The sequence below is a fragment of the Leguminivora glycinivorella genome, chromosome 20 (genome assembly GCF_023078275.1).
Source record: "Leguminivora glycinivorella isolate SPB_JAAS2020 chromosome 20, LegGlyc_1.1, whole genome shotgun sequence".
Classification (NCBI taxonomy): Eukaryota; Metazoa; Arthropoda; class Insecta; order Lepidoptera; family Tortricidae; genus Leguminivora; species Leguminivora glycinivorella.
In genome coordinates, this window is record NC_062990.1 from 6337088 (window position 1) to 6362841 (window position 25754).

At 36.6% G+C, this 25754-nt stretch overlaps 1 protein-coding gene across 2 annotated transcripts; it reads right to left on the reverse strand.

Annotated features, from left to right (window-relative positions):
- Positions 1-147: 147 nt before the first annotated feature.
- Positions 148-25272, reverse strand: LOC125237109. Of its 2 annotated transcripts, none has more exons than XM_048144072.1 (3): positions 25085-25272; positions 4368-5863; positions 148-398 (listed from the first exon to the last, which is right to left on the reverse strand). In XM_048144072.1, the coding sequence occupies exons 2-3, from the start codon at positions 5856-5858 to the stop codon at positions 183-185; spliced, it is 1707 nt and encodes a 568-aa protein (XP_048000029.1). In that variant the 5' UTR covers positions 5859-5863; positions 25085-25272; the 3' UTR covers positions 148-182. The 2 variants fall into 2 exon arrangements, with proteins under 2 accessions (XP_048000029.1, XP_048000030.1); XM_048144073.1 differs by lacking the exon at positions 25085-25272 and adding an exon at positions 12998-13021.
- Between the last annotated feature and the right edge of the window lie 482 nt (positions 25273-25754).

Genomic DNA, 25754 nt, shown 5'->3' on the forward strand with positions numbered 1-25754 from the left:
TTTAGGTATAACCTCAATGTTTATACTGCAAATGGTCATACGAGATTGATATGCTGATGCTGCATGGAAGCCCTCCGGACCGGCGGAATACCGGACCTTCTGCATGCGCCCGTCCGGAAGAAGTACATGGTAAGCTCCGTTGGTGTTGTCACCATGTTTAGCGACGTAAGTCCTGTAGATCCTCAATGTTTATACTGCAAATGGTCATACGAGATATCAGCATGGAAGCCCTCCGGACCGGCGGAATACCGGACCTTCTGCATCCGTCCGTCAGGGAGAAGTACATGGTAGGCGCCGTTCGTGTTGTCACCGTGTTTGGCCTCTTGGTGACCAAAGTCGTTACCGCTGTGGTGGTCGCGCACTCGGTAACCAAACTCGTAGTTCGCTGCGTAGTGGAGCTGTAAGTAAAGGGGATATGAGAATGTGTATGGGATATATAAAAATCAAACTGTTAAAATATAAGTAGGCAAAGATCGAGTATTATAGAGAGTTACTGTCAAAGTAAAATGTGTAATCACAGTGCATAGACTGCCATCTCTCTTTAAAACTCGATCCTCTTTGGTTTTGACAATTTGGCCCATAATATTAGCTTGATATGTGTTAAAATGTCAAATATTAATATTAGCGCCATCTGGCCGAGCGTTCCCCAAAGGTGTAACGCCATCTAGGCCACCGTACCTTTTTCTCTAGGGCTTTGAGGTACGTTTTTTCTTAGACTTTATCCGTCTATACGGAGTTACATATGTCTTCAATCAATTCAAGTTTAACATCACTGTTGTTGCCTGAGAAGTTTTGGATTATAATTGCTAGATTATTTTATTTGGTTAATATGCACTGATTCTGATTTTAAACTAAGTCGAAGTGAAGAGTAGGGAGGTAAATAATACAGAAGGCTGCATGCAAAGAATAGCATTGCCCAGAAAAATAATATGGTTCTATGGAAGCCCGTCGCAGCAGAGCAAACAATTCAGTACGTATTCAATCGGTATCAATTGGTCTTTTGATAAACCGTACTGCATTGAGCTCTTTATATTACCTTTCAGGTAATTTGTATTACCTGAACAATGGTATCATGTCTATGACATGCTTTATAAAATAGTAGTTTTTTTTAATTGTATGAATAATATTTAGTTCTATTTTATTTGCGGCTGAACGGCATCGTAATTGGCATAATTAATTAATTTGTTGTTGTTGGTACACACATGGCACATTCTTTTGCAGAATAATATTTACTTAATGTTAAATTTGTACGTATTAACTTTAATTTAGTTTTTAATGTCTTTTCTATTTCTTTAAATAATATAAAGTTCATTAAGATTAAGTTTAATTATATATAATTATTATAATATGTAAATAAATTAAGGCAACAAAATAAATGAATGTTCTAAATTAACTCACGTTTATTAATTACATAAAATTAACATTAAAGTGCTTAAATAATTAATCAAATAATTTATTAAAATTAATTCAACAAATGCATGTACATAAGTATTTTAAATATTATATATTCATAATTTTTAGGTACATCATGAATTATGATTACACGATATCTCATCATAATTACTTAAGGCATGTACAAAAACTTATATGCAATAATAAACGATGTTTTATACAACTTTTAACGATGTAATTTCTATTTATTTCTAATGATCATAGAAAGTTTAATATTATAAGAAAACAACTTCATCAACAATAATAATTACTTAGGTCTCTTGCAAAATAAATAATTCCAACTTATCTAAATAAAATTTACATTATTACGAACTAAGTTTCAAGAAATTTAAGTTGATCACAAGAATATTAAAGTGACAAGAAAACTTAGTCTCAAATTGTTTTGAGTTAAAATTATATAAATCTTATTTAAACAATTTAAGACAACTTTTAAATATCTTAGCTAGTTAAATGCGAAAACGAGTTGGCAGTACCTAGCTATTATTTCTTCCCCTACCATGACTTTTCGGTGTTTTAGAATACGTTAGGTACTCGATATCGTAAACATCACGCATAGTGTATATATTTTTTTTCACCACACCAACTGTTAAAGGCTTACTTTGCTATTCGAAAACGGATAGCAAAATTGCATTTTATCCACAAGAGAGCAAAGTAAATTCATACAAATTTTAACTTGATATCTTAAGCTGGCTGGTAGTATTTACCTATAAATGATGGTTTTGAATCATAATCATAAAATTAGATTTGATTTAGTCTGATGTTTTATAGTCAGTATTTTGTTCGTGTTGGTGTGGTGAAAGATTTTGTGTTTCACTCGGCGGCAAAGTTTGTTTAACTTCCGTGCCTTGAAACCCTCGCAACGGTTAAGATTCCACTTTTGAACCTTTTGAACCTTTCGCTAGCTCGGGTATCAATATTGGCACGTGCGGTTAAACAACTAGTTTGCCCCCTTGTAAAACAAATAACTATTACCACACCAACTCGTTCTCTTGACACTTTTAAAATTTATGACAAAGTTTCATTTTATCCACAAGAGTGCAAAGTAATTTCATACAAAAGCGATGCCCATAACTGTGGCTGGCAGAATTGACGTTTATATCATTATTTTCAATTATTAAAAAATTAATAATGAATTTGATTTAGTTTCATGAAAAATTTTGTTTTTTACTCGTTGGCGTTGGCAAACATTGTGTAACCTACGTGCCTTGAAACCCTCGCAACGCTTAATGTTCCACATTCTGTAACTACTCGCTACGCCCGCGGTTCAAATTTGGAATCTCGCTTGCTCGGGTATCAATATCGGCACGTGCGGTTAAACAACAACTTTGATTCTACTAGAGGTAATCGACCTAATCGTTTAGCGCCGCTTTTCACCACACAATTTAACTTAACACTTTCGCTACCAAGAACCCGACTGTCGGGTACACCGCTCGTAGAAGCGTAGCCGATTACATGGGTTTCCCCGTATGTAGCGAAAATGTCGTAGCGCCGCGTAGAGCCCGGTTTCGAAAGTGTTAATATAATTTTCTGTGACTTTTACTCTATAGTTAACGTGTAGTAGTGATTAGTGTGGTATTTTCTTCGAGTACCTGTAGTGACCTAAAACGTATTCTAGAACTGATGGTACCTAGAGGCTTTGTTCAATAGAGAATGTATTGAAACCTTGGTGTGGTTTGTTCACGGTCTTACTTAGATGATTGTTCATATTTATTTATACTTAGACTAACGACTAATAGGCATTAAATTGGTACACGCAATCATAATGTCAATCAAAGGGCACTGAATATTACGGAATTTCCGATAAAAATAAAGTAACTAATAAGTAATTAGTAATTACACTATTTACTTTTTCGAAAATAACCTCAAAAGTTAGGTTATCATTGTTATCAACTATTTAAAAGATATTTACTTACACTATTTTTTGAAAAACTTCATTTTAATCTGTAAAATTATAAATTGAACTGAATTCATTTCTATGATTATCAAAGTTTTTGGGAGTTGTTTAAATGTGCAACTTATATGTTGATATAGGTATATAAATATGAATAATAATTTAAATGTGGATTAAATATATTGATCTCATAAATAAATTAAATACTTAATTGATGATATATTTAACGACCCGTAATTTTGTGTAGTTTATGCAAAGTTTTCTTTATTTTAGCTTCCCTATTAGGATACCGTCTTTTATATTTCCTATGTCCCGTAGGTCTTTTGCGTTTCATTTTAGTCGGTGATGTTTGGAAAATATCCAAATGTTGAATGTTCAAATTGTGATGCCCTATCAAGTTCTTTAGCTGTGATTGGGATAAAACGTAAAGTGGTTCAGAATGCTGAGTTTTATGACCACTGGAAAAAGAATAAGTTGGACCAGGATTGTAACTCGGTGGACCATAAGTAGGAGGTCCGTAAGAAGCCGAAGTATCAAAGTTTAAAGGAGTACCGTACGACGTTTCAGGAACACCATACTGGGCTTCTGGAAATCTTTTTCTATATTTATTAGGATTCGGGTTATAAGAATTATAACCGACAGTAGGGGCGTAACTCTGCGTTGGAAAGCTGTATAGAGAGGCTTTATTCGTTTGTTCGTAATCGTAATCAAAATCGTCATCGTATTCATAATCTTCATCGTAATCCCTTTGATTATGTCTAGGACGATGTGGTCTAATATCATCTTCGTAATCGGTATATGTGTAATCAGTAGCTTCTCCTATAGGGAATTTTGGGGTTATTAAAAATGTAGACGCGTCGTTAAAGCGATGTCTACTTCTAGGGTTTAGTCTGATGAGAGATTCGGCTTTAGGAGATGTATCGTTAGTAACAGTAAGAGAAGTATTAGTTTGTGGTACTAGGAAAGGAGCAGTATCAAGAGTAGATCTGCTTATTCTTTTTAAGGATTCAGTTTTGTTACTTACACTGTCGTCGCCATACGCAGAGACTCCTGTGCCATCTTCTGTCAAATGTTGGACACCTGTGGGTTGTGCGTTGTGATGAAGATATCTTTCACTTTGGTCGCTTTCATCTGACTGTGTTTCATACTGGGGTGTACCATATTGAGTTGTACCATATTGGGTTGTACCATACTGAGACGGAGGATATTGTGGCTGCGCATATTGCAATGCCTGATGACTTGGTTTAGCTAAATCTTCATTTACATAATAATCGGGCTCTCTATACTTGAGTCCTGATGAAATAGTTTGACTGGCTACTTCAACTTTATAATAATTATTACTTTTAGTTGTTGTAGTATCTTGTTGAGCGGCAGGTGCTGGTGTTACAACAGGTTGTACAAGAGTTCTGACGTAGTTTGGCCTGTGTTTATTTGGGTCTTCAATATCGTCTACTTGTTCTGTTATAGGTGTATGATCCTTAACTACTGGTTCAGGCATGTAAGCGCTAGCATATTGTGGTATTTGGGCATATTTTGTATGATCATATTGCTGCGCTACATTTGGGCTTGGAGCATCTTTTAAGTAGAAATATAAATCTATTGGTGTTTCTAAATTCTTATGTTTTTCTTCTTCTTCTTTGTTCTGCTCTCCTGATACAATCAAAGCATTTAGACCAGATAATTGTTGATCTTTAGAGTTAGTTTTTAATAAAGATTTTAATGCATCAATATCTTGAGCAGATTGATACTCTTGCATTTGATGATATTGTTTAGGATAAATAGGTCTCTCAGTGCTCGGTATGGCTTCTGTATACAACTTAGTTTCATGTGTAGCTTGATAATGTTTCAAACCAACATTGCCATTAGGTTTGATAGTTACTCCTTGATCATACGTAGGTCCTGGAGACAGGTAGACGGTCTGGTATCTTTTTGGATGAAGATATTGATGATATTGGTGATCTGATGCACCATAAGACCTATGATTTCTGCTTCTATCTTTTATAATAGCATCAGCTTTAGTAATCTTCGTAGGATCTGGGCTGTGGAGTCTGATTCTTTCCACTCTTTTAGGTTCTACTCGTTTCTCCTGTCTTCTACTCTTCAGTTCTGTCGGCCTAGATCTGGGTGTAGTAGCTACAGTTTTGGCATCTCTTAGCTTCGCTTGCTGTTGCTCTAAAGCTAGTTGATGGCTCTCTTGTGATTCGTGGTAAGCTTTCATGTAGCTGTCCATCTTTATTGGGGCTTGTGTCCATCTTTGGACTTGAGCTCTGTGCTGCCTGATTCTTTCTGCGTTGAACATTGCCTGCTGATTCTGAGCATGTAGTCTAGCATTTTGTTGGGAGTTTCCTGCTAGAGGATTGCCATAAGGTAGAAATCCTGGGGTTGTGAGCTTCTTTTCGTCTATTCTTGATTGTTCGTTTATGATTTCATGGACTGGACGCGCATTTGTTTTTGCTGATTTTGATATGGTTGCTGGTATTATTAAGAGTAGTGTGAGTATCGTGTAAGGCGGCATTGTACCTGAAAAGAAACAGAAAATAAAGATTATATTTCTAAAATAATCATACCCGGATAAAACTAAAATTATATTCAGATTTAGATAGGTATATCTAGAGCACCTAGAATATGTATGCCTGACCTGAGCCTCAGCTAGCTAAGCTAGTCTAAGCTCACCTAGAATTGACTATGTTTAATATCCTCCCTCCACCCCCTATAAAACTTGACTTGATGATATAGAACGTTTCAGTGAAATGTGTCCAATGCCGTCCCATTACAGGCATTCAACCGCCAAATTCAGGCATGTATGTTTCTGGTATCCTAGAATCGATACATTATACGAATACCGGGATCCGGGATTGGAGTTAAATTATGTACCGAATAATCGCATCATTAACTGGATTACGATATTTACGACAATGTTATGGCATAGGCTTTTGACGTTAATAAAAACAATTTGGCTGACAAAAAACTGCATATCATCCTTAAAAAAAACTAAGATTTCTGTCATCATGTCTTGGCTTAGTTGAAATCTATCTGTCTTGATGTCCGATCCGATATTGGATGTCGGAAGGAATTCAATGGAAAAAATCCAAGATGGCGCCTGTAATGTATGGAATATAGGTCCTACATCCGAATGTAAAAACGCACTAAGCCTATTTCCATCGGTTGCTGACGTTTTTGCTTGACATTAAATTAAATTTAGTCTAGTGTATTTTAAATAAAAATGCCTATAAAAGTTAGAACTTGGCCTATTTTTTGTGGGCCTAACATTCATTAATCATCTTGTTGCATTCGCCTATTTGTAAATGAATTAACCTTTGTCCCCATTTTATTTTAAATTACTTGCAAATGTCACTGTAACACACGTAATATATATACTAAAATGCCTACAACATAACTTCTTAACTATGTTATATAAATAATTCATAATGCGTTACATATCCATATATTTCGTCTAAGAAACCGGAAGGAAGGTCAAACCGATCATATAATATTACATCATACATAAATTCGGCAAATAAGCTTTCACATATATAAACAGCCTAATATAACACTTAAAAATATGTCTACAATTTTGGGTCGTATTCCAACGAGTTGCGGTTGAAGGGTGTGTAGATATTTATGAAATATACATGATCGTGTTACATGATAAATGCGGTAATTTATTATGTAAAAGTTATTCAAGTTCATCCGTGTATTTGGGGAAATATGTCAAATAGGCATAATTTTGTGTTTAATGTTCGTCAAACTAGTTTTAAATTACATGGCAAATAGTATTTAAAGTATCGTGAATTCGTGAGTCTATGATTTTATAGTTTACTGTATTGTGTTTAATAAGACATAGCGGTTTAATCGCACCCGGCAAAATATGGTCAGTCTCCGACCTCCGTCATCCGATTCCTTTCCATCATTTTTTTTTCGGAGAGATATGTAGATTGTGTAGGTATATTTCGTATAGGAGCATTTCTTTTTTTTTTTGCCAATTTTTTATTTTGATTTTTTTAGGGAATTTTAGGTCAATTGTACTCAGAATCACGAGTACTTTCAATCTCACTGGGAGACAAAAAGTGTCCCAGAATTTCCATACATTTTTGTTACTTTCCTCTTTTGTTACCCCATACAACATGTACGGAAAATGGTAACAAAATAAGAAAAAAAATATGGGACAATTTTTTTAACTACTATGATTGAAAAAGCTAGTGATTCTGAGTAGAAATAGCATAATTTTTTTCAACAATATCACATTTCATAAAAGTGGCAAAAAAATATAGTAAGTATTTAATTTTTTTTTCAATATACCTCTTACGAGTTTGTGCTTTAATTCTATCTATTAGTTTCAACTCGAAACTTGCCTAAAATCAATAAAAACCGTGTGGAGCCCCTTAATCGCTAGATTTCAAGCTGGTACCTATCACGGGTAACATGGGTGCCTATGTTTCAAGTTAATACCTATAACAAATAATGTCCATGTATGTGTGGTGACGGGTTAAGAATTTCACCACCCCCTTTCTTCCCGTGGGTGTCGTAGAAGGCGACTATGGGACATGGGTTAAATTGTGGCGTAGGCGAGAGGCTGGCAACCTGTCACTGCAATGCCACAGTGTCGTTTTATTTCAACCCCTTATTTGCCAAGAGTGGCACTGAAGCTTTAGTAGTTACATGTGCTCTGCCTGCCCCTTTATGGGATACAGGCGTGATTGTATGCCTATGTATATGTCCATGTATGTAGTTTCCGCAAGGCGCATTGACCAAGACTTTCACTATCGACCACCGGCGGGAACCTGTTGTACGTCCGTCCATCTGTACGTGTTTCGCATATGTTAGCCTCATGTGTGTATAACATGAATGGTAATATTGGTAACTAGCTTTTTCCCGCGGCTACGCTCGCGTTAGATAGAGAGAAAAAGTAGCCTATGTCACACTCCATCCCTTCAACTATCTCCACTTAAAAAATCACGTCAATTCGTCGCTCCGTTTTGCCGTGAAAGACGGACAAACAAACAGACACACACTTCTCCATTTATAATATTAGTATGGATTGAATACTTCTCACATAATGTATAATCAAGAACGATATACTTATGTATAATATCAGGACAGATAAACTCTATACAAAAAAGCGTATCCCTGAAATGTATGCGCCTTTTAGGCTTAAAAGTAGATGGGTGCGCTGAAAAAATAAAGTACGATTCTTAGTAAATATGAATGTAAATCCTGTTTAAATCATCCTTCGTTATAATTATTTATTATTCAAATAAGTTACACAGCATAACAGTAAAACCAATGCACTGTGAAACTAAAAAATAAAAACAATAGGTATAGCACATAAAACAGTAAAAATCAGACAAAAAAAAAACAATATTCTCTACACGCTCTATTTTGCCACTTATTAGTGTCAATGGCATAAAAATCCCACAAAAGTGTAATTATCTCATGATCGCGCACAATAATAAATTGCAACATTGTTTGACACTGCTACATTTGTTTTATAAATTACAGATTATAAAAGATATGACATAAACAAAGGTATATTTGTTTTTATGTTCAGTATTTTATGACAATTATTATGGCATTTTGTTGATAGAATCAGTAATATAATTTTAATTTGGTTTCTAGGTAAAATAATAAGAAACAGTGTATGTTTTTAAATACTGTACACTATTGATTTATATTTGTAATATTTGAAAATAATACAAATTCAAAAGTAACACAATTATTTTGGAAGGAATCAATAAATACAACGGCGTATAAAATAAAAATGCAATTATCACCACTTTTAGAATGTACTGATATTAGCATTTGAGTATAAGTTTTTTTTTACGAAATTATTATAAATACATATTAGAATGAGCAAAAAAAAATCTGGCTAGACAGCTATGAATTAAAAAATGCATACTGTTAAACATATCGACCTAATGGTCGATATGTTATGTTATGTTGTTTTGCCACACTTTAAAAAAAATGTAATTAAATGATCACTTCACATAATGCTCCCTCGAACCTTGTCCCAATTAACCGCATGCGCAAAAACCGGCGGCTGCGCGCGCGCGGCAAAACCGACGAAAGTGTCGTGCGACCATCATTGTTATGCAATGTGTATACTGTGTATGGGAATTGGGAGTTATTGTGAGGGTACGGTTGGCAGCTAAAGTGTTTGAAGTACGTCCAGCTTGCTTGCCTTGGTTATTTAAAAATAATAGTAATTGCTTTTTTTGTAGTCATATTTTACGTATAAATAGTATATTATAAATACCTTAATTAGCATTACACATATAGATGACAGCACCAGTCTCTCTAGCTATATCGTAAACCTGTAAAGGTTTCGTATAGGAGGTGCAAGCACCTACTGCTTGCCCTTAGAGTTGGTCAAAGACGCCTAGTCTTACAAAGATGACATATAGAAGCTTAATTAGCATTGTTATGAGTATGATTAGGTAAATCATACTCGTAACTCTACTTAGGGCGTGCATTTTGGTTTTGGATTACATACTACATAGAGAAACAGTTTGTGTAGCTTATAGTGTAACTTTAATTGCTTTTAAGAATCGGGTTATTTTTTTTATTTTATTGAATATGATGTTTAGATTGTTTCAACCGAAACATTTTTTTTTATACAACGTCGGTGGCAAACAGGTATACGGCCCGCCTGATGGAAAGCGGTCACCGTAACCTATGGACGCCTGCAACTCAAGGGATGCTCTAACCGCAAAAAAAAGTGTTCGAAAGAATTAAAAAACTTTATTTGATTGATATTAGTCGAAATAACTCAATAGGTACATCCTCCTTGCGTAATCCCGGCATTTGCACACGGCTCATGGGAGCCTGGGGTCCGCTCTGACAACTAATTCCAAGATTTGGCATGGGCACTAGTTTTATGAAAGCGACTGCCAACTGACCTTCCAACCCGAAGGGTAACTAGGCCTTATTGGAATTAGTCCGGTTTCCTCACGATGTTTTCCTTCACCAAAAAGCGACTGGTAAATATCAAATGACATTTCGTACATAAGTTCCGAAAAACTCATTAGTACGAGCCGGGGTTCGAACCCGCGACCTCCGGATCGAAAGTCGCACCGCTAGGCCACCAGCGCAACTCAATAGGTACATATTGTTATAAAAAAGTAAATGCTATATAATGTTCAAAACGGGCCACACTAGGCTCTCATAACCTAGCAAAAATGGCGAAAAAGATAGATGGTGATGATAAACGCTCCAGCTTTCCTTGCTGACTGTACACGTATGGTATGGGAGTTTTACCATTGACGCGTGATATTGAACTCTTGCGTGATCGCCGGTTACGTTACTCTCACTTTTTGTTGATCTTATCTCAGTTCAAACAGTCTGTTACCTGGGTTACTGTTTACTGTGAACTGGCTACAGTTCTGTCAAGCTAAGAGCGATCTTGACATCCCAGTGCAATTATTATTTTTGAGGTGAAAACTGTATACACCGCGTTTTTTGTTTTCCGTTAAATTCGACACGTAGCTATAGTTTCATTATCAGGAACCACCCTGTATATCACGTTTAGTTAAAATCGCAAAAAAAAATTACATAATGATTGAATTTATTAGTGTGAGAGACCCTTAAGAATAACATTCAAGTTAGTGTCAAGTGATTGACGGCACATGTCAAAACACATAACATTAGGAATTGGTAAAGGCTGTCACACACGTGTTCAGTAATTATCTTTATTTTTTTAATAATTCGATAACCGTAAGAGTTAAGACGTTAGTTTCTTAGAGAAATTAATTGTATTTGAGTTAATGGAATTCAATAAAAACAGGTTGTATTGAATTATGTCATATACCTACTTACCATCTAACAAAATCGTTGCAAACTTAGCTTAGCCTGACATTTATCTTACTACTAGCTTTTCCCGCGGCTTCGGTCGAGTTATAAAGAGACAAAAAGTAGCCTATGTCACTCTCCATCCCTTCAACTATCTGCACTCAAAAAATCACGTCAATCCGTCGTTCTGTTTTGCCGTGAAACCGGACAAACAAACAGACACACACTTTCCCATTTATAACATTTTTTTTCGATTTAACTTTTACATACTGTCATAACAAAACCCTTTACAATTGCTGCAAATATAATTTGGATAGTGAAGACCTTTTAGTAAGTATCCGGGCGGTTAGGTGTAATTTTGTAGTTATTAAATGTAATGTATAGTTATTAATTATAATTAGGTATTTATTGGTTGACATACAACAGAGAAGTACCGAGGTCTAAAATTTTTATTAATTAATACTTAGCCCCGAAAATCTAAACGCACTGTAGGTGATTTTTTTAAATTATTGTTTTTTGCTATTATACCTATTTGAAGTATACCCAATGGGGAGAATAGTAGGCACATAAACAGTACTAAGTGACCCGTTTTCACTGCGTATCACACAAATGGTGTCACCAGTTAGGAATCTCACAACCTGGTGCCCTTACCGAAGTGAATGTAACGTGTTGAAACCAGAAATTAGTATTAGAAGTTGCAGTGGGCGAGTTATCGAAGATTAGCTTGTAAAACAGGGTTTAAACATAAATGTAGTAAAGACTATATTTTAGAACTAAAAGTTCGGAGGTTCCCTAGTTTGAGTACACACAACAGAATGCATGAGCTTACCGTGGGATAGTCAATCTGTGTAAAATTATTTATTTATTTATTTATTTTAATATATTATTAGAGTATGACGTTCGCCACCGCTTTACTGTCACGATTATGACGTTAATTTTGTCACTAAACAAACAAAACAAAACAAACAAAACAAAATGGTTTATTTCCAAATTAAAGGTACACAAAGTTACATTTTATACTGACCCCCACACTAGGCTAGGCCTGTCCCGTGAGGGAAAACTACACACACTAAATAACTACACTAAATAACTTGACAACCAATAGGAACACGGCATGATCATATTTCTCTAATATTAATGATATAATATCAACACGGAAATGGCAGAGTATTGTCACAAGCAATTATTGTTTGAAATTAATACTTATTGGGCTTTGTTGTTGACAAGCTTGAGGCCGAGACAATGTAAACAAAAAACGTATAAAAACGGTACGGACAAAGAACCGTTTGTAACCCATATATTCCCAAGACATACTTTTTTCCCTATTTTTTGAAGTACAACCTTATTCTCCTACTTATTTTAATGAGAAGTAGGTTGTTTACAGCAGTGGGTCGAAAACGACCCTATGGGCATATGGGAAGTTAAAGTAAATCGTACTTATCTAACCCAACACAATACAGTGCGACACGAAATAGCCAAACACGAAACAGCGGGACAAATCTCGACTGGGGGGCAATTGTATGTAACTAATCCATTTTTTACACAATCTGTTGAGTTCTACATTGTATCCACTGAACACGCCTACCATATGTTACCGGTTTACTCTATTTAATAATGCAAACATTGTAAAACATGGAAAAAATAGACCAGTAACATTTGCCCCCCCCCCCCCCCCCCCCCGTCGAGATTTGTCCCGCTGTAATTTAGTCATAATTAAATAAAATTTAACTTAAAAGTTAAGTTACCTATACTAAAACATTGTACCTACATTTTAAGTTCGCACTACTTTATACATTTAATATACTATCTCAATGTTAAATTAAAAATCTTGTTCGACTAGAATGTAAAACACAACTACAAACCACTAACCTACATAAAACTAGTCTTCCGAATTCTCACAATTAATTCAATAGAACACGCTCACAAAAGTGCGGATGTCACTTTACGTAATTTCAAATGTGACGTAACGGAACGCAAGTTTTGGCGCCATCTTGTTCGACCAATAAGGATCCGTTTTCACTTGTTTTAAATTACAAATGGCGAAGGGATTATGTATTCAGCCATGTGATGTTTTATTCAGAAGGATGCGTTTAGTTCGTGTTACGTAGGATGTTCTGATATGGGTATGATAATTTTAAAAATCCTGTGGTAAACGTTCATTTTTATGAATCTGCGCCTATAGTCATTTAAAATTTATGTAAATATATAATTACCTAACCTAATTATGAATTTTTCATGTTGGTGTGGTGAAACAAAATGTGTTTCACTCGGTGGCAAAGTAACCTTCGTACCTTGAAACCCTCACAACGCTCAAGATTCCACTCGCTACGCTCGCGGCTCAATATTGGAATATTTCATTTCCTCGGGTATCAATAATACACGTGCGGTTAAACAACAACTTTGCCCCCTTGTAAAACAAATAAGTAACTATTAAAGCACCTATAGGTAAAGTTGGGGCCAGATAAATCATAGAAGCAGCTGAGCTAAGATGGACGGCTGTTTATCATTTATCACCTTATCGGTCCCTTTCTAACAAGAACAAGTACATACCGGGTGGGCCCTGTAACAAAAGCAAAAAATTTACCTGTAGGATATACTCCATATATTGATCAACATATTTTGTTCAGCGACTTTTGAAAATAACTTGTATTTTTATTTTTATCTATAAGATATTTTTTTATTTATAAGATTTTTTATTTACAGGTAACGTCAATGACAACAATTATGGCGTACATTGAAGCTAATATTTATTTTGTATAAAAAAAAAATAAAGACTTCATAATTGTTATAAGTCGCTGAATAAATGTTGGTTAGTTTAAGGAGTCTGGGAGCCTATAGCTTATTTTTTTGATTGTGTGAAAGGCCCTGTATAAGAAGTGACAAAAACATGATCATGATAAGAACCACAGAAACACGTGTAGGTAATAATCCTCTGCCTCCGGCCAGTAACCTATATCTCTTTAGTTTGGTTGTGTTTATCCAAAGAGGATCGAGTATTACAGAGAGTTACTGGCAAAGTGAAATGTGTAATCACAGTCCACAGACTGCCATCTCTCGACACAAGCTTAAAATTTTTGAAGCTCAGTTTTGACAATTTGGCTCATATTCTTAGCTTGACATGTGTTAAAATGTCAAATATTAGTATTAGAGCCATCTAGCCGAGCATTCCCCAAAGGTGTAACGGCATCTAGGCCACCGTACCTTTTTAACACGCTTTTATTAGGTCGTCGTGTATGTAACTAACTATGTAATGGAATCTGCGGAGGCTAATTTAACCATCTTCCAAGGATCGTAGCGTAATGAAAATTGGCAGCTATATGTAGTTCCGATGACAATACAATAATATGGTACTGTTGAGCTGATCTGATGATGGAGTCGGAAGATATGAACTGGAACTACATGATGGAACATCGTATCATAGCCGTTTTTGGGTTTCTTAGAAAAGTCTTGTTATGAACTTTGACTACAATTAGATTTCAAGGTCTGATGATGAAGCCGAAAGATATGAACTGGAACTACATGATGGAACATCGTATCATAGCTGTTTTTGGGCTTCTTAGAAAAGTCTTGTAATGAACTTTGACTACGATAAGGTTTCAAGGTCTGATGATGGAGCCGGAAGATATGAACTGGAACTAAATGATGGAACATCGTATCATAGCTGTTTTTGGGTTTCATAGAAAAGTCTTGTTATGAACTTTGACTACGATAAGGTTTCAAGGTCTGATGATGGAGCCGGAGGATATGAACTGGAACTACATGATGGAACATCGTATCATAGCTGTTTTTGGGCTTCTTAGAAAAGTCTTGTAATGAACTTTGACTACGATAAGGTTTCAAGGTCTGATGATGGAGCCAGAAGATATGAACTGGAACTACATGATGGAACATAAAGCTTAAAGCCCCCCGCATAAAAGAAAGATTAACGTAGTATTTAAAATAAGTTGAGTTAGCGTTTTCTTGTGACCTTTCAGAGCAAACAAAGGGGGCTCGGGGGCGAAGCCCCCGCATAAAACAAAGAATAACGTAGTATTTAAAATAAGTTGGGTTAGCGTTTTCTTGTGACCTTTCAGAGCAAACAAAGGGGGGCTCGGGGGGCAAAGCCCCCCGCATAAAAGAAAGATCAACGTTGTATTTAAAATAAGTTGGGTTAAGGTTTTCTTGTGATCCTTAAGAGTAACGAAAAGAGGGGTTCGGGGGGCGAAGCCCCGCGCATGAAAGAAAGATCAACTTAGTATGTAAAATACGTTGGGTTAGCGTTTTCTTGTGACCTTTAAGAGCAAACAAAAGGGGGCTCGGGGGGCGAAGCCCCCCGCATGAAAGAAAGATCAACGTGGTATTTAAGATAAGTTGGGTTAGCGTTTTCTTGTGACCTTTAAGAGCAAACAAAGGGGGGCTCGGGGGGCGAAGCCCCCCGCATAAAAGAAAGATCAACGTAGTATTTAAAATAAGTTTGGTTAGGGTTTTCTTGTGACCCTTAAGAGTAACGAAAACATGCATAAAAGAAAGATTAACATAGTAGTAGTAGAAAGAAAGAACAACGTAGTATTTAAGATAAGTTGGGTTAGCGTTTTCTTGTGACCTTTAAGAGCAAACAAAGGGGGGCTCGGGGGGCGAAGCCCCCGCATAAAAGAAAGATAAACGTTGTATTTAAAATAAGTTGGGTTAAGGTTTTCTTGTGATCCTTAAGAGTAAAGAAAAGGGGGGCTCGGGGGGCGAAGCCCCCCGCATGAAAGAAAGGTCAACGTTGTATTTAGAATAAGTTGGGTTAGCGTTTTCTTGTGACCTTTAAGAGCAAACAAAGGGGGGCTCGGGGGGCGAAGCCCCCGCATGAAAGAAAGATCAACGTAGTATTTAAGATAAGTTGGGTTAGCGTTTTCTTGTGACCTTTAAGAGCAAACAAAGGGGGCTCGGGGGCGAAGCCCCCATAATAAAAGAAAGATCAACGTAGTATTTAAAATAAGTTTGGTTAGGGTTTTCTTGTGACCCTTAAGAGTAACGAAAACCCCCGCATAAAAGAAAGATTAACATAGTATTTAAAATAAGTTGGGTTAGCGTTTTCTTATGACCTTTCAGAGCAAACAAAGGGGGGCTCGGGGGGCGAAGCCCCCCGCATAAAAGAAAGATCAACGTAGTATTTAAGATAAGTTGGGTTAGCGTTTTCTTGTGACCTTTCAGAGCAAACAAAGGGGGCTCGGGGGCGAAGCCCCCGCATGAAAGAAAGATCAACGTAGTATTTAAGATAAGTTGGGTTAGCGTTTTCTTGTGACCTTTAAGGGCAAACAAAGGGGGCTCGGGGGCGAAGCCCCCATGAAAGAAAGATCAACGTTGTATTTAAAATAAGTTGGGTTAAGGTTTTCTTGTGATCCTTAAGAGTAAAGAAAAGGGGGCTCGGGGGCGAAGCCCCCGCATGGAAGAAAGATCAACGTAGTATTTAGAATAAGTTGGGTTAGCGTTTTCTTGTGACCTTTAAGAGCAAACAAGGGGGGCTCGGGGGGCGAAGCCCCCGCATAAAAGAAAGATAAACGTTGTATTTAAAAATAAGTTGGGTTAAGGTTTTCTTGTGATCCTTAAGAGTAAAGAAAAGGGGGGCTCGGGGGGCGAAGCCCCCCGCATGCAAGAAAGATCAACGTAGTATTTAGAATAAGTTGGGTTAGCGTTTTCTTGTGACCTTTAAGAGCAAACAAAGGGGGGCTCGGGGGGCGAAGCCCCCCGCATGAAAGAAAGATCAACGTAGTATTTAAGATAAGTTGGGTTAGCGTTTTCTTGTGACCTTTAAGAGCAAACAAGGGGGGCTCGGGGGGCGAAGCCCCCCGCATAAAAGAAAGATAAATGTTGTATTTAGAATAAGTTGGGTTAGCGTTTTCTTGTCACCTTTATGAGCAAACAAAGGGGGGCTCAGGGGGCGAAGCCCCCCGCATAAAAGAAAGATAAACGTTGTATTTAAAATAAGTTTTGGTTAAGGTTTTCTTGTGATCCTTAAGAGTAAAGAAAAGGGGGGCTCGGGGGCGAAGCTCCCGCATGAAAGAAAGATCAACGTAGTATTTAGAATAAGTTGGGTTAGCGTTTTCTTGTGACCTTTAAGAGCAAACAAAGGGGGGCTCGGGGGGCGAAGCCCCCGCATGAAAGAACGATCAACGTAGTATTTAAGATAAGTTGGGTTAGCGTTTTCTTGTGACCTTTAAGAGCAAACAAGGGGGGCTCGGGGGGCGAAGCCCTCCGCATAAAAGAAAGATAAATGTTGTATTTAAAATAAGTTGGGTTAAGGTTTTCTTGTGATCCTTAAGAGTAAAGAAAAGGGGGGCTCGGGGGGCGAAGCCCCCGCATGAAAGAAAGATCAACGTAGTATTTAGAATAAGTTGGGTTAGCGTTTTCTTGTGACCTTTATGAGCAAACAAAGGGGGGCTCGGGGGCGAAGCCCCCCGCATAAAAGAAAGATAAACGTTGTATTTAAAATAAGTTGGGTTAAGGTTTTCTTGTGATCCTTAAAAGTAAAGAAAAGGGGGGCTCGGGGGCGAAGCTCCCGCATGAAAGAAAGATCAACGTAGTATTTAGAATAAGTTGGATTAGCGTTTTCTTGTGACCTTTAAGAGCAAACAAAGGGGGGCTCGGGTGGAGAAGCCCCCCGCATAAAAGAAAGATAAACGTTGTATTTAAAATAAGTTGGATTAAGGTTTTCTTGTGATCCTTAATAGTAAAGAAAAGGGGGTCTCAGGGGGCGAAGCCCCCCGCATGAAAGAAAGATCAACGTAGTATTTAGAATAAGTTGGGTTAGCGTTTTCTTGTGACCTTTAAGAGCAAACAAAGGGGGGCTCGGGGGCGAATCCCCCGCATAAAGAAAGATCAACGTAGTATTTAAAATAAGTTTGGTTAGGGTTTTCTTGTGACCCTTAAGAGTAACGAAATCCCCCCCCGCATAAAAGAAAGATTAACGTAGTATTTAAAATAAGTTGGGTTAGCGTTTTCTTATGACCTTTCAGAGCAAACAAAGGGGGCTCGGGGGCGAAGCCCCCGCATAAAAGAAAGATCAACGTTGTTTTTAAAATAAGTTGGGTTAAGATTTTCTTGTGATCCTTAAGAGTAAAGAAAAGGGGGGCTCGGGGGGCGAAGCCCCCGCATGCAAGAAAGATCAACGTAGTATTTAGAATAAGTTGGGTTAGCGTTTTCTTGTGACCTTTAAGAGCAAACAAACGGGGGCTCGGGGGGCGAAGCCCCCCGCATGAAAGAAAGATCAACGTAGTATTTAAGATAAGTTGGGTTAGCGTTTTCTTGTGACCTTTAAGAGCAAACAAGGGGGGCTCGGGGGGCGAAGCCCCCGCATAAAAGAAAGATAAATGTTGTATTTAGAATAAGTTGGGTTAGCGTTTTCTTGTCACCTTTATGAGCAAACAAAGGGGGCTCAGGGGCGAAGCCCCCGCATAAAAGAAAGATAAACGTTGTATTTAAAATAAGTTTTGGTTAAGGTTTTCTTGTGATCCTTAAGAGTAAAGAAAAGGGGGGCTCGGGGGCGAAGCTCCCGCATGAAAGAAAGATCAACGTAGTATTTAGAATAAGTTGGGTTAGCGTTTTCTTGTGACCTTTAAGAGCAAACAAAGGGGGGCTCGGGGGGCGAAGCCCCCCGCATGAAAGAACGATCAACGTAGTATTTAAGATAAGTTGGGTTAGCGTTTTCTTGTGACCTTTAAGAGCAAACAAGGGGGGCTCGGGGGGCGAAGCCCCCCGCATAAAAGAAAGATAAATGTTGTATTTAAAATAAGTTGGGTTAAGGTTTTCTTGTGATCCTTAAGAGTAAAGAAAAGGGGGGCTCGGGGGGCGAAGCCCCCCGCATGAAAGAAAGATCAACGTAGTATTTAGAATAAGTTGGGTTAGCGTTTTCTTGTGACCTTTATGAGCAAACAAAGGGGGCTCGGGGGGCGAAGCCCCCGCATAAAAGAAAGATAAACGTTGTATTTAAAATAAGTTGGGTTAAGGTTTTCTTGTGATCCTTAAGAGTAAAGAAAAGGGGGGCTCGGGGGCGAAGCTCCCGCATGAAAGAAAGATCAACGTAGTATTTAGAATAAGTTGGATTAGCGTTTTCTTGTGACCTTTAAGAGCAAACAAAGGGGGGCTCGGGTGGAGAAGCCCCCCGCATAAAAGAAAGATAAACGTTGTATTTAAAATAAGTTGGATTAAGGTTTTCTTGTGATCCTTAAGAGTAAAGAAAAGGGGGTCTCAGGGGGCGAAGCCCCCCGCATGAAAGAAAGATCAACGTAGTATTTAGAATAAGTTGGGTTAGCGTTTTCTTGTGACCTTTAAGAGCAAACAAAGGGGGGCTCGGGGGGCGAATCCCCCCGCATAAAGGAAAGATCAACGTAGTATTTAAAATAAGTTTGGTTAGGGTTTTCTTGTGACCCTTAAGAGTAACGAAATCCCCCGCATAAAAGAAAGATTAACGTAGTATTTAAAATAAGTTGGGTTAGCGTTTTCTTATGACCTTTCAGAGCAAACAAAGGGGGCTCGGGGGCGAAGCCCCCGCATAAAAGAAAGATCAACGTTGTTTTTAAAATAAGTTGGGTTAAGATTTTCTTGTGATCCTTAAGAGTAAAGAAAAGGGGGGCTCGGGGGCGAAGCCCCCCGCATGAAAGAAAGATCAACGTAGTATTTAAGATAAGTTGGGTTAGCGTTTTCTTGTGACCTTTAAGAGCACACAAAGGGGGGCGAAGCCCCCTGCATAAAAGAAAGATCAACGTAGTATTTAAAATAAGTTTGGTTAGGGTTCTCTTGTGACCCTTAAGAGTAACGAAAAGGGGGCTCGGGGGGCGAAGCCCCCCGCATAAAAGAAAGATTAACGTAGTATTTAAAATAAGTTGGGTTAGCGTTTTCTTGTGACCTTTCAGAGCAAACAAAGGGGGCTCGGGGGGCGAAGCTCCCGGCATAAAAGAAAGATGAACGTTGTATTTAAAATAAGTTGGGTAATGGTTTTCCTGTGACCCTTAAGAGCAAATAAAGGGGGCTCGGCAAAAAAGAAATACTTAAATTTTGGTTGAATTAGTTGAAATGTGACAATATTTTCTAATCGAGTCAAACAAAATCCCACTAGCTGAGAGCTTCAAAACAATGTATGGCGAAAGTATGTCTCTCTAATGTCTTCAAAAAGTCCGCGATGGCACATGTCTATATTGTCTATCTTTTACGGATAACGTACTAGGTATAAACATTTTTATGATAATACCGTAATAAGAAGGTAGACTCTTCTTATTATTAAGTAGCAATTAGCAATAAGTACACGTTAAGCCACAAATGACATGTAAAATCCGCCTACTTGAAATAAATTTATGTATAAATGTTAAAAGTATTTGATTATTAATGACTAAAAAGTATAAAATAAATTAATAGTTTAAAAAACTATAAAACACGCTTTTATAAATGCACGTAAAAGCCAAAAATAAATTATGGATCGTTCAAGTTGTCTCTATTTGTGAGCTGAAGTTTAAAAACTATGTGCTTTTAATTATAATATTTGATTGTAAAAGCGTGGGGCGCTGGAACAGGAAAGACTTTCTTGTAAACAAATACTAATCCGAACTTCCTAGCGAATGAAGTTGCATAAGAACATAACGTTTACATATGCCGCCTAAGGGTTACCAAAGAGAACCAAAGATATCTCGTCCACGAACAAGAACTCTGCATCCTGTCACTGTAGACACTTTCCCCTTTTGTACTTTGATTACCGGGAAAAAGCGGCGTTCTAAGTGTCGGTGACTGTCGACTCTCCTCGCTACTAGCGCATATTTTGTCTGAGTTCGACAAACTGGTACCTACTTTGAACACTGACTTTTAATTGATTTGACTGTTTAATGTAGAACCTACTAGTAATGCTGCAACTCCAGTTAGCGCGTCAATCTGTGTAACCTCCTTCCCGTAACATAGCATAATTTGATTTATCAGCAAGTTATACAAAAATTCTTTCCTGTTCCAGCGCCCCACGCTTTTACAATCAAATATTATAATTAAAAGCACATAGTTTTTAAACTTCAGCTCACAAATAGAGACAACTTGAACGATCCATAATTTATTTTTGGCTTTTACGTGCATTTATAAAAGCGTGTTTTATAGTTTTTTAAACTATTAATTTATTCTCTAGAGCTTTGACGTACGTTTTTTCTTAAACTTTATCCGTCTTTACGGAGTTACATAAATACATATGTCTTTGGTTTATCTTATAAGATCAGAAACTATTTTAATGAGAAGATACTTGACCCGTGGAGAATATTTATACGTATAAGTAAAATAGGAACTTTACACACGCAAGCAAGGCACGAGACTATTAAAGTCAATCATCCATCAATCATAATTAGTATAATTAGGCATCTTACTTATAAAGTTTCATGTTATTAGAGATTTCTAACCGCTTTAATATCTCATACTCTTACAAAATTATATTTGAATGCTTTACACACCTTAATTTTATTCAGTAGCTACTCAGTAGTCAGTTGACGATAGGGAATTTTGGGTGAATTGCAAAAAAATTGTACGTAACACAAATATTCACAAAAAAGTGACACAAAAATGAAGAAAATAACACAATAGAAATGAAAAAGACGGTATCTGGCCCCGTAGCCGAATGGCATTTCTCCGACGCCAAACGAAAGCGATACGCCGCTGGCTCTGTCGCGCCAATACGCAAGCGCGATAGAGATAGATATCTACTAGCGCTTCGTTTCGTGAGCGTTTCGTGAGCGATTGTGCCATTCGGCTAGCCACCCTGATCTGAAATCCTTTACCGAAGGTGTGTAAAGCGCTATGAAGAAATGTTAAATCCATGATTTACGAAAATGTGCCTATTGAAACTAAAAAAAATCTTGGCAACTTTATTATTTTATTATCCTAAAGAAAGAGCTTGTGATTATGAGTACAAACAATATAAAATACTCAATTACTTAGATAAAAAATAGTAGTGTAGGCATAATAAACAACTTGAAATATAACCTAACCACAAAATTAAAATTTAGAAAAAAACCCTGACATAGTGGACCGACTTTCATGAAACATGGCTAAGACATAGTGGACTGATTTTCATGAAACATGGCTCCCTTTCAAACAAAAAAACGAAATCTAAATCGGCTCATCCGTTCCGGAGCTACGATGCCACAGACAGACACACACACAGACAGACAGAGAAACACGTGAAACTTATAACACCCTGTCGTTTTTGCGTCGGGGATTAAAAATGAATCCAGGCAATCGGAAGATAATTATACATACATGTAATCTCTGAATATGTACATAATACATTTTTGGTTCTAAATATTAATAGACAGGTAAAGTATTCTAAACCGTTAAACATTTATAGAAGAGGCTTAGAAATCTTTATAATACTTAGGCCGAAAAAAGATTACAGTTTACAGTACAGAAGTTCAAATACGCCTAGGGCCGTGTCCCAAAGTTGTGCAACACACAAGGATGTATACAATGTTAAGGAAAGTCGCTAGCCTCCGACAATTCGCCAGTTTGCGGACGTCCTTAACCCGAGTACAACCGTTATCAACTTAATACGTAATGGTTAAAACATTAACCGGTGTCACTTTCGAAACCGGGCTCTACGCGGCGCTACGACATTTTCGCTACATACGGGGAAACCCATGTAATCGGCTACGCTTCTACGAGCGGTGTGCCCGACAGTCGGGTTCTTGGTAGCGAAAGTGTTAAATACTGTTAACGGTTGGTTGAGGAAGGTTATGGTAATACATGGATCGAATGATGCTCGAAGACGATAAAATCATAAGTAGAAAAGCCCATATCTCTGCTATGCCTAAAGGTTGACTGGTAGAGAATAATATGCTTTATATTATAGCATTAAGTCCGCCTTTTATACTTTAAGGTTGTGCGCAATAAATTTTATTTAGCATTAGAAAAAGACATTATTTTATTTTATGGAAACAAAAGGATAATTTATCGAATATAAAATAAATTCAAAATATATATATTTTTTTTATTTTAATAAATAAATATGATTTAAGTATAATTCTTTTAATGATTTTTTATGCATCAAATTTTTTCATAAATGTTGTTTATTTTCACAAAAAATAAGCTCAAGATTTTTAAATGAAATATGTAAATAACATACAGTAAAGAAAATACAAAAAGTCTACCTGTGACCGGTCTTTTAAGGGTAAAAAAAAAACAAAACAGATTCAATAATGTGGGTAAGGTGCATCAGGGTAATTCCGAATGACAGAAATGCTCGGATAATTCCGAAAGGGGAATCTTGATATGATGGAAATAATGGTGATTTTGATGCAACTTTCGTAATTAGACGACTTTCGGAATTATGCACCATGAATTAAAATGCACCTTACATGTACTTAAGGTAACTTCCTTTCAGACGGAAGAAATTATTCCGGTGATCTCATAAACAGACTTTATATTATAGTTTAATAAGATTGACCTTTCTAACTTCCTCAGCGTTGCGAAATATAATTAAGATTTTATCTCGGTCATGCATTTGTGATAGGTGCAGTTAAAGTTGCATTAATTTAGAGTCATTAAAAGACTATATTAACCTTAATTTTTTTTACCGCTCTATAGTTAAGTATTTTAATTTATAAATTCTTTATAATTTCTGAGTCATGGCTTGTCCAACAGGTCTCCATCGCCATACAGGCGGGGTAACTGCTAGCGTGATGGGGACCTTTGGACCCGGCATGGCCCAGAACGGGTTCCTTTAGGTATCCTACCTTTTTTATATATGTATGTAGTAATAATTGTTTTTTTATTTATTTTATAATTGTACGCAAGTTAATAAATTTTCCACTTATTAGGATTCAATTCATATATCCATAATGTGTATGTAGAGTACTAAACAAAGACAAATCACAATAATTTAAAAAACTAAAACTAAATAACCCAACCAGTTTTTGTATGAACATAAAACAATACCTAATAACAATAAAAACATAAAATTATCCAAATAAACTATTCCCTGTCGTTCCTGGTGCAAAAGCGCCCATGACGCTCAGAGCATTTCCGCGTTGTATAACTACCTTAATTTTACAGTATGTCTATTTTTAACCCCCGACGCAAAAATGTCGGTGCGTGTCTTGTCTTGTGTGTGTCTGTCTGTCGAACGGATGAGCCGATTTAGATTGCGTTTCTTTTGTTTGAGAGCTGAATTAATCAGGTGTTCTTAGTCATGTTTGATGAAAATCGGTCCATTATGTCGGGGGTTTTTTATTCATTTAAAATTTTGTATTGAGGTTATCTTTGAGTGCAGGCAGGCAATTATGGTCGCGCGATAAATGATAAAACATCTGCCGTCCCTATCACGCTTACCTAGTGCGATAGGTAGGGACGGCCTGATATTTTATCGTCTATCGCGCGACCATGCTACCCGTGCAGATATGTATAAATATTTAAATATAAAGTAGGTAACAAAATTCTACATTTTTTTTTTAATTTTAAAATATGTTTTGGAGATATTCTGACAATGAAATTGTAAAAAAATGGAAAATACAATACCCTGATATTCTAGCCTCGCATGTTTTACATAATACCTACTCTGTCAAACAAGTCTGTCAGTAAATAAGAACAATGAAAACTATATGCATCCTTTTCTTTAGGGTGCTAGAGAAAAGGATACCTATAGTTTTCTTTGTTCTTATTTACTGACAGACTTGTTTGACAGAGTCACAGATCAAAGACAGAATATAGTAACAATATTTTATAAAGCCTCACTTGTTTCTTGAGTTGACATATCGGAAATCCATTCTTTCGAGTTCTATTGAGAATATTTCTTTTATCTTGATTTGTTATAGAAAGGTTGAATCTCTTATGTAGGTACTGACATATTGTGTTTGACATAAGCACAATATATTTATTAGAATACCTACCTAACATAGATATCTAAGTGTATATTTGTGTATATTTTTAGGTAGTGATCCTAATTAATTAATGTTATTAACAATGTTGTATACTTACGTATTTTCGCAAATCCAAGTCTTCCAAAAAACTAAACTATTTTAAAAAGCTAACCCAATATCCAAGATTTCAAACACACTGTTCACTAAACTTAATAAAAAATAAGTTATCCATAAATCCTGGCTGTTTCACATCGATAAAAATTAAAAAAAAAAAACGTACCGTTCGATTGAGTTCAAACTACGAACTGGCAGGTTGAAAGGCAACCATTTTCGTTTTAAACACCATCGCGTGGTGGTACACATTGAATATATCGACTCGCTCCATATCCATTGCTGCTAACATATGGCAGCGTAGAAATCTGTGCGTAGTAGAATGGGCAATGGATATAAAACTTTTTCAAATAGTAATATTGTGATGGAGATGTATAGTGATTATAGTGGAAGATTGAGCTTTCATTAGTTTTTAATTCGAGTGATTTGGCTAACGATATCTTGTCTATGATTGCTTTTTAAATGGAACGATTTATTATGTCATAATAATGTTAACATTTATTTAACTTACGATACATAGTGTGTATAGGATGCTTTACGATGCGTGATTCTTTACGACAATAAAACTATGATTATTTGTATGATTTTAGTTAATCGTACCACTTTGTCGCTAATCATAAAAACGAGATTTGTTTGTACATATCTTTATACTTATAATTTATAAACAATTAACCACA

What these genes read in the sequence shown, in the direction of transcription:
- LOC125237109 (XM_048144072.1), bottom strand. Translation starts at nt 5,858, where the DNA reads ATGCCGCCTTACACGATACTCACACTACTCTTAATAATACCAGCAACC. An exon ending in CTGCGTATGGCGACGACAGT is followed by an intron (nt 399 to 4,367) that starts GTAAGTAACAAA and finishes CTTTACTTACAG; the next exon opens with CTCCACTACGCAGCGAACTA.